Source organism: Aquarana catesbeiana, linkage group LG12, assembly GCF_042186555.1.
Source record: "Aquarana catesbeiana isolate 2022-GZ linkage group LG12, ASM4218655v1, whole genome shotgun sequence".
In the NCBI taxonomy this organism is placed as follows: domain Eukaryota; kingdom Metazoa; phylum Chordata; class Amphibia; order Anura; family Ranidae; genus Aquarana; species Aquarana catesbeiana.
In genome coordinates, this window is record NC_133335.1 from 226,282,837 (window position 1) to 226,295,735 (window position 12,899).

Genomic DNA, 12,899 nt, shown 5'->3' on the forward strand with positions numbered 1-12,899 from the left:
TACCAATCCCGTCACTGGCTTCCCCTACCCCACTGTATGACTGCTGCCCCTCTCTGCCAATCCCTTCACTGGCCTCCCCCACCCCATCGTATAACTGCGGCAAAATTCCTTCACTGGCTTCCCCTACCCCATCATATAAAATTCAAAATACTACCCATAACATACAAGGCCATCCACAACATCGCCTCAAGCTACATCACCAACTTCATCTGCAGATATCGCCCAAATCGTCCTCTCCGTTCCTCCCAGGACCTCCTGCTCTCTAGCTCCCTTGTTACTTCCTCCCATGCTCACCTCCAGGACTTCTCCAGAGCCTCTCCCATCATCTGGAACTCCCTGCCCCGATATGTCCAGTCAGCTCCTACCCTGTCCGCCTTTGGGCGATCCTCGAAAACTCACATATTCAGGGAAGCCTATCCCACCCGTACCTAAGAACTGTACCTGAGTCACCTCAATCAGATCATCCCCTGCAGCTATTGCCGTTTGTAGCACCTCCCCCCCTTTAGATTGTAAGCTCCATGAGCAGGGTCTTCCTATTCCTTTGTATTGAACTGTATTGTAATCATACTTCACCCTTTATATTGTAAAGCGCTGCGTAAACTGTCGGCACTAAATAAATCCTGTATAATAATAATAATTTCATCATTTGCTTAAAGAGGAGTTCTGCCCCCCCCCCCCCCCCCCCCAAAAAAAAAAAACATTTTTACTATTAGGGCACCTACCTGTGTAGGTATCCAGTGGTGTCCTCACCCAAGCTGATTCTTGAATCGGCTCTCGGGTGCTGGCACCGCCATCTTGGCTAAGGGAAACCGGCAGTGAAGCCTTGCGGCTTCACAGCCGGTTTCCTAATGTGCAAATGCAAATTGCGCTACGCTTAGTGAATGGGCCCAGCTTGTGGAGGAGAACTTCAGGCTCACTTTGCCGCAGCGAACTGAGCTGGAAGTGGGAGCGAGTACCTGCTGTCAAAACCATGTACCCACTGTCCCCCAGAAGGTGCCAATGTGGCAGAGGAGGGGGGGGGAGGTAGACAAGCAAGGCTTCCCCTTTTGGGTGGAGTTCCGCTTTAAACTGGCCACAGAGGGAATGAAACTCTGACGGTTTAGAAGGGAGCAGCCGAATTTCTATCCATCTATGGCTATTCCTGTTTATGGGAAGTCGATCTAATGATTTCACAAACGAGTTTGAAAATTTCTGTTCAATTAGCTCCGCAGCCAATTAGCTGCAGGGCTGATCAGTGTATTCCGACAGCAGAAGAGTCCCTGCGATCAGAATACAATAGCACTGCGGAGAGAATTCCTCAAACCACATCGATTGGGTGGATGGAGGAATCCGTTCAGTTTAAAGAACTGAGCCATGTATGGTCAACTTTAGTGCTACCCTGAATGTCATTCTGCCCCCTACCGGAGCTTAATTTCCTCCTCCTGTGTGACATGCCCTTATAAAGCATGTCACTCAGAGGCCTGGAGCCTTTTCTCTACTCTCCAGCTACATTTGTCAGCTTTTCATCAGCTCTAAAAAAAAAATAAAAAATATTGCAACAATCTACCAGTAAAAGTCTGCTCAGACACCAGAAATGAGGAAACAAATCCTGCTGAATGTGACTAACATCACAGAAGAATAGTCCAGATACAACTTTATTCCAGTAAAGGCTCAGATAAAAGAGGCAGCCAACATGTTTCAGTGGTCCAAAAAAATGTCTCCCTTCATCAGGGCTTGAGATTGGGAACAATGCACGTGGACTGAACTCAGGGGAACCGTTTACGGTATTATTACCAACGTGATATCAGGCACAGGTCTCGTCAGTAGCGGGTGTGCCTTTCAATCTTAGATCTGCTGTTTTGTACTAAAAACCAAGGAAACTGGGGGAATCTTCTGGAGTGTAAGAGCTGCCAACCTGTACCAACATCATTGTAACACTACTGGACAGCAATACCACTAGGACAACCCCAGAGTCCAGCGCTACCTATCCACTTTCCCAAGCAATTCGATGACCTGGATATAGGAGAACCTTCAAAGTCAATCTGCCACCTGCTCTTTTTTTTTGCATTTACCAATTTTGAGTGACACAAGCCATATCGAACGTAGACACTGACCCAAAGTGCCAGCACAGCTGGGTTTCAGTCAATTTTCATAACAGTTGCAATGGATTGGTAGCTCAGAATCAGAAAATGATTGATAGCATGGATGGCAGGCCCATTATTATATCTTTTAGTGCCACTCTAAGTGATGCACTACTTGAAAGGGTGCTGGTGTCTGAAATGCTTATCCAAAAGGCATGCAAACTATATGAGAAGCGACCTCAGCTCCTCCTAAGACCACACTTTACTGACGCAGGTGGGGTGAAACGCGTCAGTGGGCACAGTCTTAGAAGGAGTCAAGGCCACTTCTCATAGTTATTAAACACTGAGCTGCTGGTATGCGGTGCCTTCACACACCATAGTGGCTGCCAGACGTTTTAATTCCATGCAATCAGCATTTCATTATAAGCTGGTAGAAAACTTCGAAATAGTCACAAAATTGTTAGCATACGTCAAAGCCCTTTCCAAAAAAGTCCACTAAAGTGAAGACTGGCTTTGATCCCAATTTCCAAGGTCCTGTGGTGCCCAATCTCACTGACCAATAGTGAAGATCAGAAGATGGGGGCTGGGCTCACTGTGACTTTTATAGGCAATGTTAAGATTTGTCTATAATTTCAGCTTCCTTTATATCTGTATCTTCTAGGGGAGAGGGCACATGGCCTTTTGGTCAAGTTCTCCCTCTTCCATGGGGTCTCCCTTTAAGGGGAGCCCCACTTAATACTTGGGCTGATTTTGCTTTGGCAGGCCTCCCAAAGAAAGGGGTCCACCTGGTTTCAGGTGGGTGGACCAGTGAGCACCCCAGTCCCTGTCAGGAGCCTTAAGCCCTGGGGGATCAGGGCTAGGGTCCTCTCTCTTTGGAGAAGGGCCATGTGGACACCCTGTGTAGTTTTTTTTGTGTGCTTCACTTTTTTATACACCGGGTGTTGTGAGGTTTTGCGAGTTTGTTTCACTACACTGCGGGAGTTAAAAAAAAAAAAAAAAAACTTCTGGTCTTTTCTCAGGAATGGCTGGCTGTACAGTACCTATGCTGGTATGATGGGGGTCCTGGGGAGCCCTTTGGATAGCTGAGGAAACCAAATGAGCATGCACCATGTAAGGTATGGGTTGGGAGTACTCCCTTGGAATGGACAGACTTCCTGGTCTGAACAGTGTTGCCTGGTCTGGTCTTGGGCTGGGAAGGCAGAGAACCTATGGTGTGTGTCTGTGCCCTCTGGGAGTGGCGCCCCAGGGGTTCTCCTAGTATTAACTATGAGTCTGGCAAACTCACTATGCCTCTGGGGCTAGGCCTTTTGGTTGAAACTGGGGCAGTTTTTGTTACCAGGCTACAAGGCCTCACCAATGCATTGGCATATTAATTTATTTTTTTCTCTCACATTGTCACTTTGCACTTTTTTCTGTAATTTTTTCACTTGGATGGATTGTGTGGGTCCTCATGCCTACCCTAAAGTCTAAGGTCCTGGGGAGCCCTTTGGATAGCTGAGGAAACCAAATGAGCATGCACCATGTAAGGTGTGGGTTGGGAGTACTCCCTTGGAATGGACAGACCTGGTCTGAACAGTGTTGCCTGGTCTGGTCTTGGGCTGGAAAGGCAGAGAACCTATAGTGTGTCTGTGCCCTCTGGGAGTGGCGCCCCAGGGGTTCTCCTAGTATTAACTATGAGTCTGGACAACTCACTATGCCTCTGGGGCTAGGCCTTTTGGTTGAAACTGGGGCAGTTTTTGTTACCAGGCTACAAGGCCTCACCAATGCACTTGCACTGGCATATTTAATTTATTTTTTTCTCTCACATTTTGTCACTTTGCACTTTTTTCTGTAATTTTTTCACTTGGATGGATTGTGTGGGTCCTCATGCCTACCCTAAAGTCTAGGGGGAGGAAGTGTGGCCATTAGGTCCCCCCCCCCTCCCCGAACTGGGAGTCTCTCTTCAGGAGAGCCCCTCATCTAGTACTCGGTGGTCGGCTTCCGGTGTGACCATAAGGAGAGGGGTCCACCAGGCCCTTTGGCTGGGTGGACCAAGTTTGAGCCTTGCCCCTGTCAGAAGCCTTGCCCCCGGGGGGGGTCGGGAAAAGTCCTACTTCTTCAGGAGTTGGGCTAGAGACACACCCCTAAGTGCACTTTTTTGTGTGTTTTTTACATGCACTTTTTTGTGTACACTTATGCCCCGTACACACGGTCGGATTTTCCGATGGAAAATGTGTGATAGGACCTTGTTGTCGGAAATTCCGACCGTGTGTAGGCTCCATCACACATTTTCCATCGGATTTTCTGACACACAAAGTTTGAGAGCAGGATATAAAATTTTCCGACAACAAAATCCGTTGTCGGAAATTCCGATCGTGTGTACACAAATCCGACGGACAAAGTGCCACGCATGCTCAGAATAAATAAAGAGATGAAAGCTATTGGCCACTGCCCCGTTTATAGTCCCGACGTACGTGTTTTACGTCACCATGTTCAGAATGATCGGATTTTCCGACAACTTTGTGTGACCATGTGTATGCAAGACAAGTTTGAGCCAACATCCGTCGGAAGAAATCCTAGGATTTTGTTGTCGGAATGTCCGAACAAAGTCCGACCGTGTGTACGGGGCATTAGTGTTTTGTTTTTGTGCACCACCACGGGTTAAAAAAAAAATCTGTATCTTCTGGTGGTTTTGACATGTGGTTTCCTCTGGAATTGACCTTTGCTTAAAGGGTAACTACACTTTTGAAGGAAAAAATATAGCACAAGCCATATCGTAATTTAATTTTATAAAAAAATGACCTTTCCATTTTAAACTGTAACACTGGAATTTTTTTGTAAAATTCAATGCAACATGGTAACCAGGAGGGGTTCTTTATACCATTGGTGTACAAAACATCTCCAAAAATGTAATTTCCTGCTTGCGTGATTGGCTCACTGATTTTCTCAGTAGTCTACACTAAGATACAAGTCAGATTTTAGGCATCCCCTGCAATAGGAATTTGCTTTTTTTAGTGGGATACTCCCCAAATGGCTAATTACTTTTAAAAGGGATGCCGACACCACAGCTTTCTTCATCAGAACACTGACAGAGCATCAGCTGATTATAATGAACCAGGTACTCCCATTCAAAATCAGTCTGCATAGGAAATGGCCAAACACACCACTATTTCTTCAGAGCAGAACCTGGTAGGGATCTGCAACAAAGATGGTAAAATCCCTGCAATGAATATTGATCACCCAGAGGGGATTTTTTTTTCCCTCAAAAGTCGAGTTACTCCTTAAATATTTTTCTATCCTATGCTTAGTATGAATTTCCCTGGTTTGTGATAGGGTAACATTAATGACAGTCAGGGATAGCTCCTGCTATTTAGGGGCAGACCTTTTTTTTCGCAGCACAGAAGTTGCTTAGCTGTCGGTTAATTACCAGACACTGGTTGTTTCCACAGTGACTCACCTGGTTACCATTACCTGCCTCATTAGTCCAGCCTACAGTCAGCCCTCTTTTTGCTATTTAAACAGCTTAGCTCATTTCCTCCTTGCCCTTGTGTGGTCTATGATCTCCAGTGTGTTCCTGCCTGTGTTCCTGTGTATGACTAGGCCTGGCTGACTTCTCTTCTGATACCTGTTCCTGATTTTGCTCTCGACTACGCTGACTTCTGGTTTCCTGGTTGCGGCTCATCTAATTACCCGCTCTGGCATCCAAACCCTAGCTTCAGTTTTTGACTACGTTCATGAACTGTGTTCTTTTTTTTGCGATTTCATTAAAGGTGTGATTTTGACTGCACTTTCTGTCTCCACCTGGTTTATGGTTCCTGACAATGACTCTTAAAGGGAACCTATCACAAAGCAAAAGACCTGTGTGACCTGTGTAATCAATGGAGGCTGCCATTCACAGTCTGACTGAACACTGTTTTTTGGACAATGAAGCAAGCTGTCAGTTTTACTGGCAATGACTCCAACTAGCATGTGGTCCAAGAGACACAGAATGGCTGCCACAGTTAGAGGCTTAATTTTAAGACCACAAAGAGGCGCATACTGGTCCTTTTAGAACAAACAAAAATTTTCGGGTGAGACCATGGAAAGTTTTTCGGAAGTTTAGCTAGAGTCTTTTTTCGCCATCTCGTCTGGCGTGTGTGTTTTCAGGTGGCGTCTCAGCGCCCTGCGGGTGAAGCATTTCTTACAGTTGACGCAGAATCGCAATTTGCGGTGTTTCTCTAAGGCCTGCTCTGTGTCCAGCAGTTTACCGCACCGGCCGCACTCAAACAGCGAGCTCCCCGAATGTTTCCTCATGTGTATGAGCAGGCTGCATTTATGGCCGAACGCCTGCCCGCACTCTTTGCAACAAAACGGCTTCTCGCCGGTGTGGGTTCGCTGGTGAATAATGTACTGCGAGCGGTAATTGTACTGCAAGCCGCAGACCTCGCAAGGATATCGTAGCTTGCCATGTTCCTTGGCTTTATGCTTTTCAAGATCGCTCTTGACATCAAAGACCTCAGCACAGTCTTCACACCTCAGCAGAGTTTCCTCACGGTGCGTGATTTGGTGAGTTTTAAGCTCGGCCACGCTGTAAAAACACATATTGCATACGCCACACCAGAGTGTTGCCTGCAAAGGTCTTTGTCTGCCGACCCAGTCCAGTGCTGGGAGGTTCCTTAGCCTACTTTCAGAATGTTCTTCTAGCTCTTTGTGGTTGTGAGCGGTGTGCCATGCGACATCAGCTGTATCAGAGGGCGCAACAGGCTGCTTAAGAACCTTTTTTTGGTGCCCTGTCAGCCTTTTCATGATGGGTGTGTCAGAAGAATAGCCATGCCATGGCGTCCAATGAGTGGAAGTGGTGCCATCTTCTGCTATCCACAGCATGGGACCAGGTGCATCATGGGAGTCATCTGCTGCATTCGAACCAGTGCTGACCTCTGACAAAGAGAAAAAAATAAGATGGATTTTTAAAGAAGACTTTAAATTGGATACAAATATCAACATATTTAATAAAAGAAGAAAATAAATAGTAGCAGGAAGGCCTGACCTGAGCTACCTTTGCTGGAGAAAACGCTGCCTTCACCATTGCTGGTCCCATGTCTAAAAGCCTTGTCATTTGGTCATGTCATCTCTACTAAAGTTTAGGCTGCTTGAGCCTCTGCTTTAGGAGAGATCATAGGGGTTGATTTACTAAAGGCATATACACTATATTGCCAAAAGTATCGGGACGCCTGCCTTTACATGCACATGAACTTTAATGGCATCCCAGTCCTAGTCCGTAGGGTTCAACATTGGGTTGGCCCACTCTTTGCAGCTAAAACAGCTTCAACTCTTCTGGGAAGGCTGTCCACGAGGCTTAGGATGGGAATGTTTGACCATTCTTCCAGAAGCGCATTTGTGAGTTCAGGCACTGATGATGGACGAGAAGGCCTGGCTCACAGTCTCCACTCTAATTCATCTCTAATCAACTCTGTGCAGGCCTGTCAAGTTCCTCCACCCCAAACTCTCTCATCCATGTCTTTATGGACCTTGCTTTGCGCACTGGTCCAAATCATTTGGTGGGTAATTCATCCCAAAGGTGTTCTTTTGGGTTGAGGTAAGGACTCTGCAGGCCAGTCAAGTTCCTCCACCCCAAACTCGCTCATCCATGTCTTTATGGACCTTGGTTTGTGCACTGGTGCACAGTCATGTTGGAATAGGAAGGAGCCATCCACAAACTGTTTCCACAAAGTTGGGAGCATGAAATTGTCCAAAATGTCTTGGCATACTGACGCCTTAAGCATTTCCTTCACTAGAACTAAGGGGCCAAGTCTAACCCCTGAAAAAGAACCCCACACCATATTCCCCCCTCCACCGAATGATTTGGAGGAGTGGCCCAATACTTTTGGCAATATAGTGTGAATGAGTGAGTTTGGGGTGAAGGAACTTGGTTGGCCTGCAGAGAGTCCTGACCTCAACCTGATAGAAAACCTTTGGGATGAATTAGAGCGGAGACTGCTTGCCAGGCCTTCTTGTCCAACATCAGTACCTGACCCCCTCCTCTCCTCCCCTCCTGAAGACTCCTGGGTTGTATGACATCCTTTGCCTAGGCAAGAAACCAGGAAGTAACTGAAGAAATGTAAAAGAATTGCCTACAACAAGTAAATATGATCTACTTTCCTAACTATTTACTAATGCTAGCAGCATGAGGATTAAAGCTAATCAATGTCGATTGGGAGAGTGAAGTTCCACTTTAATGCTACAAGCATTAAATGCTATTTAGTGACAAACACACAGAAGTTGAAGTGACTCTCATAATCATCGATAATGACATTTGCAAAATACAATTCATTACCTGGAGAACAATCTTCTCTTTTAATCAGGGGCTTCAAGTCATGGCTGGCGCTCACAGTTTCTTCGTTGCCAAGTTCTAGGGCACAATAGGCAATAAGAACTTCTATTATTAAGGAAGAAAAGTTTTTTTTTTTTATCCAGAAAAGCAAATTCCACTTGTAATAATTGTGGCTGTTCCCAAGAGGTATTGAAAGGAAGAGGCATTGACCAGAGAATTACCTTTATGAGAACTTTACCATTGATCAGGGACTCCTGGCTCTAGAAGTCATACACATGTAGAAGACAACATGTTTTAAGACTTAGGTGGTCCATAAATGATTTGATTTTCTTTCTTTTCTTTCCTTCTACCACGGGTAAAAGGAAAGAAAATCGCTCGATTTCCCCATCAACACATTCTCTCTCCCCCCCCCCACAACACTATTGTGTTCTGCTGGCGGGGGGGGCGTAGAAAACCTTCCCGGCCGCTAAGAACACAATGAATACGGTCTTCAGCTATAGCTGTCGGCAGTAATTGCATGTAAAAAATCTGACAGGTTGGTTGTACCCAAGTCGATCAATGGATTGACTTGGGTACAACCAGCCTGCCCAGAGATGGATTAAATCTTGTCCGGTCCCTGCCGAACTGGCCGAATTTCGATCCATGTATGGCCGGCTTGAATGACAAAATTGTTATGGTTCTACAGCGGTGGCTAAAAGTTTTGAGAATGACACAAATATTCATTTTCACAAAATCTGCTGCTTCAGTGTTTTTAGCGCTTTTTGTCAGATGTTACTATGGGATACTGAAGTATAATTACAAGCATTTCATAATGGTCAAAGGCTTTTATTAACAATTACATTAAGTTTATGCAAAGAGTCAGTATTTGCAGTGTTGACCCTTCTTTTTCAAGAGCTCCGCAATTCGCCCCGGCATGCTGTCAACTTCCGGGCCACATCCTGACCGAAGGCCACCCATTCTTGCATAATCAATGCTTGGAGTTTGTCAGAATTTGTGAGGGTTTTTTTTGTTCATCTGCCTCTTGAGGATTGTTCTCAATGGGATGAAGGTCTGAGGAGTTTCCTGTCCATGGACCCAAAATTTTGATGTTTTATTCCCCAAGCCACTTGGTTATGACTCTTGCTTTATGGCAAGGTGCTCCATCATGCTGGAAAAGGCATTGTTCATCACCAAACTGTTCTTGGATGGTTGGGAGAACAGGCTCTCGGAGGATGTTTTTATACCATTCTTTATTCATGGCTGTGTTCTTCGCTGAGAAGGAACCCCCCACAAATGAATGGTCTCAGGATGCTTTACAGTTGGCACGACACAGGACTAATTATGGTAGTGCTAAGCTTTTCTTCTCTGAACAAGGTTTTTTTCAGATGCCCCAAACAATAGGAATAGGGGTTTCAACAGAGAAAATGACTTTACCCCAGTCCTCAGCAGTCCAATCCCTGTACCTTTTGTAGGTAATCAGTCTGTCCCTGATGTTTTTCCTGGAGAGAAGTGGCTTTTTTATGGGATTAAGTTCAGAGTATATGCAAATTGCCATCATAACAACTGAGGCAGCGGACTTAGTGAAAATTATTATTTGTGCCATTCTCAAAACTTTTGGCCATGGCTGTAAACAAAAGGAGATCCCTGCACCTTGCTGGGATTCAAAATAAAAGAAAGAGGCTTCCACCGTGTCATAGACCAAGAAAAAATACCCCCTAGAGGGGATTTTGAAAGACCACCAACTCAATGAAGGTACAAAAGTTTATTTGCATAAAACGTTATTTTATTATTATTTGGGTATTAGGGTACCAGGATATTTACCCATCGGAGATTATCAGTGTCATTGTATATTTCTTTCTGTTTTTTTGTTATGTTTGTTTGTATGCATTTGTAGACACCATATGTCTTTTTACAATTAATCAATTGTTTGTGCTTTTAATATTTATGCAAATAAACTTTTGCACCATCATTGAGTTGGTGGTCTTTCAAAGTCCCGTCTAGGTGGTATTTTTTCTTGGTCTGCTGGGATTCAAAAAAAACAGGATGGGCGACTTCAGCATCAACAAACTCCTGCCTACTACAAGGAGAAGTGCAGTGTGCTCACCCCAGTTATCTTTACCAACAGGCATCATCTTTATCTTGGCCAAGCCCTGGTCCTCACAAAGAAATGTCTTGCATAGGGCCACAGGGAGGCCATCCTAATATCAAGACTACAGTAAAATTAGAGATTAAACCGAGAACAACTGAGACCCAAATAAAATGGAGACTTAAAGAGTAACTCCACTTTTGTTGAGAAGAAAAAAAACCCCAAAACATTCCCCTCTGGGTGATCTCTGTACATTGCAGGGATTGTAACAAACTTTGTTGCAGAATCCTACCTTTTGTTATTCTGAAGAATTAGATGTTTGTCTGTGTCCATGTCTATGGGAGTTAGTATTATGCTGGATACTTCACGGTCGACAACTTGGATATAGTTTCTCATATCTACTTATGGACTTTTCATGGGTTCATGGCTGAACCCCTTCATCTATTATTGTCGCCAATTTCTTTTATTGTATACTGACTATGCTGACAGTATTATTTTGTAATCAATTTTGCTGCTTAACCATTTCCGGACCGCCCACCGCACATATACTGCGGCAGGGCGGCCTGGCTGAGTGCATTAGATACCACAGGTCACCCGCGATCGCCGTGAAGATTGGCAGAAGGGGGATCTGCCTATGTAAACAAGGCGGATCCCCGTTCTGAAAGGGGAAGAGAGAGATCAGCTGTTCCTAATGTTTAGGAACATCGATCTCTCTCTACTCCCAGTGAGCCCATCCCCCTAACAGTTAGAAAGCACCTCCCTAGGGAACACTTAACCCTTTGATCACCACTAATGTTGATCCCTTCCCTGCCAGTGCCATTTATACAGTAATCAGTGCATTTTTATAGCACTGATCACTGTATTAGCGTCACTGGTCATAAAAAGTGTCACTTAGTTTCAGGTTTGTCCGCTGCAATGTCGCAGTCCTGCTAAAAATCGCAGATTACCGCCATTATTAGTAAAAACATTAAAAAAAAAAAAAAAGTCCCTAAATCTTTCTCCTATTTTGTAGACGCTATAACTTTTGCCTCAAACCAATCAATATACGCTTACTGCAATTTTTTTTACCAAAAATATGTAGCAGAATACATATTGGCCTAAACTGATGAATACATTTGTTTTTTTATATATTTTTTTGGGTTATAGCAGAAAGTAAAAAAATAGTGTTTTTTTTTTTTTAAATTGTCAGTCTTTTTTTGTTTATAGCGCAAAAAATAAAAACTGCAGAGGTAATCAAATACCACCAAAAGAAAGCTCTGTTTGTGGGGAAAAAGGGACATCAATTTTGTTTGGGTACAATGTTGTACGACTGCGTAAATGTCAGTTAAAGCGACACAGTGCTGTATCTCAAAAAATGGCCTGGTCATTAAGGGGGTAAATCCTTCTGGGGCTGAAGTGGTTAATAATGTTTTTTTCTTGTTATTTAAAATCTTAATAAAAAAAGATTCAAACTGAATCTGTATTGGAGTGATTTTTAATTACCAATCAGCTGCTGCACCTGTAGGGTTCATAAGCAAACTGGCAGGGTCTGCATCCCTTTAGAAGTAATTTCTCTTTGGGGTTATCTCACCAAAAATTACATATTTGTTACAGGGGACTTTAATCTTAGTGCAGACTTCTGGGAAAATCAGTAAACCAATCACACAAACAGGAAATTACACTTTTGGGGTGGGGGTGGGGGTCTCTCGTTCTCTACACCATCTGTGTATAGAATGCCTCCAGGTTGCCATATTGCAATTTACAGAAAATTACAGCACTGCAGATTGGAAAGAAAAAGTCATTTTTAATAACATTAAATTACAATAAATAATACGCTCTTTTTTTTTTTCCCCACAAAAATGGAGTTGCTCTTTAACCACTTCCCCCTGCAACATTGACTTTAATTGCAGTTACCTGCATGATGCCTGCAGCTGCACCGGAGAATGAATCCACCGGCTGCGGCGGTTTACCACAGAGGTGGCCGTGGACCAGATGAGCCCCGGCCATCTCTATGACCCTCAGAGGCTTGAAGGCGATGTCATAACGTCACTTGCAGTTCTCGCAGATTTAAACACTGCTGTTTTTATTTTTTTGCTAGAAAGCCTGAGATTTTTTTTTTTTGATCTCGTGCTTTCCAGCATAGAGGAGAGATGGGGGATCCAGATCTCTCCATAAGGGGGACTTGCCATGCCCTATTCCTATTACAAATAATAGGATTAAAAGTGATCAAAAAATTCAACGGAAAGTGCAAAACTAAGAATATAAAAATAAAACAAACAATAGGTAGGTCACGTCCGCATATGTAAATGGCATTCAAACCACACATGTGAGGTATTGCTGCGATCGTTAGATCGAGAGCAATATTTCTAGCACTAGACCTCCTCTGTAACTCTAAACTGGTAACCTGTAAAAAAAAAAAAAAATTAAAACATTGCCTATGAAGATTTTTACGTACTGTAGTTTGGCGTGTGTGCAATTTTAAAGTGTGACATGTTTGGTATCTATT

General features: G+C 44.0%; 1 protein-coding gene across 1 annotated transcript in view; it reads right to left on the reverse strand.

The window, feature by feature from the left end:
• Positions 1-1,616: 1,616 nt before the first annotated feature.
• Positions 1,617-12,899, reverse strand: part of LOC141113612 (uncharacterized) — a 34,760-nt gene continuing 23,477 nt past the window's right edge. Inside the window, exons 10-11 of the mRNA XM_073606820.1 lie at positions 8,353-8,427; positions 1,617-6,955 (exon numbers count right to left, since the gene is read on the reverse strand). Of these exons, the coding sequence (XP_073462921.1) occupies positions 6,138-6,955; positions 8,353-8,427 (893 nt within the window). The 3' untranslated portion in view covers positions 1,617-6,137. The remainder of the gene's footprint in view (positions 6,956-8,352; positions 8,428-12,899) is intronic.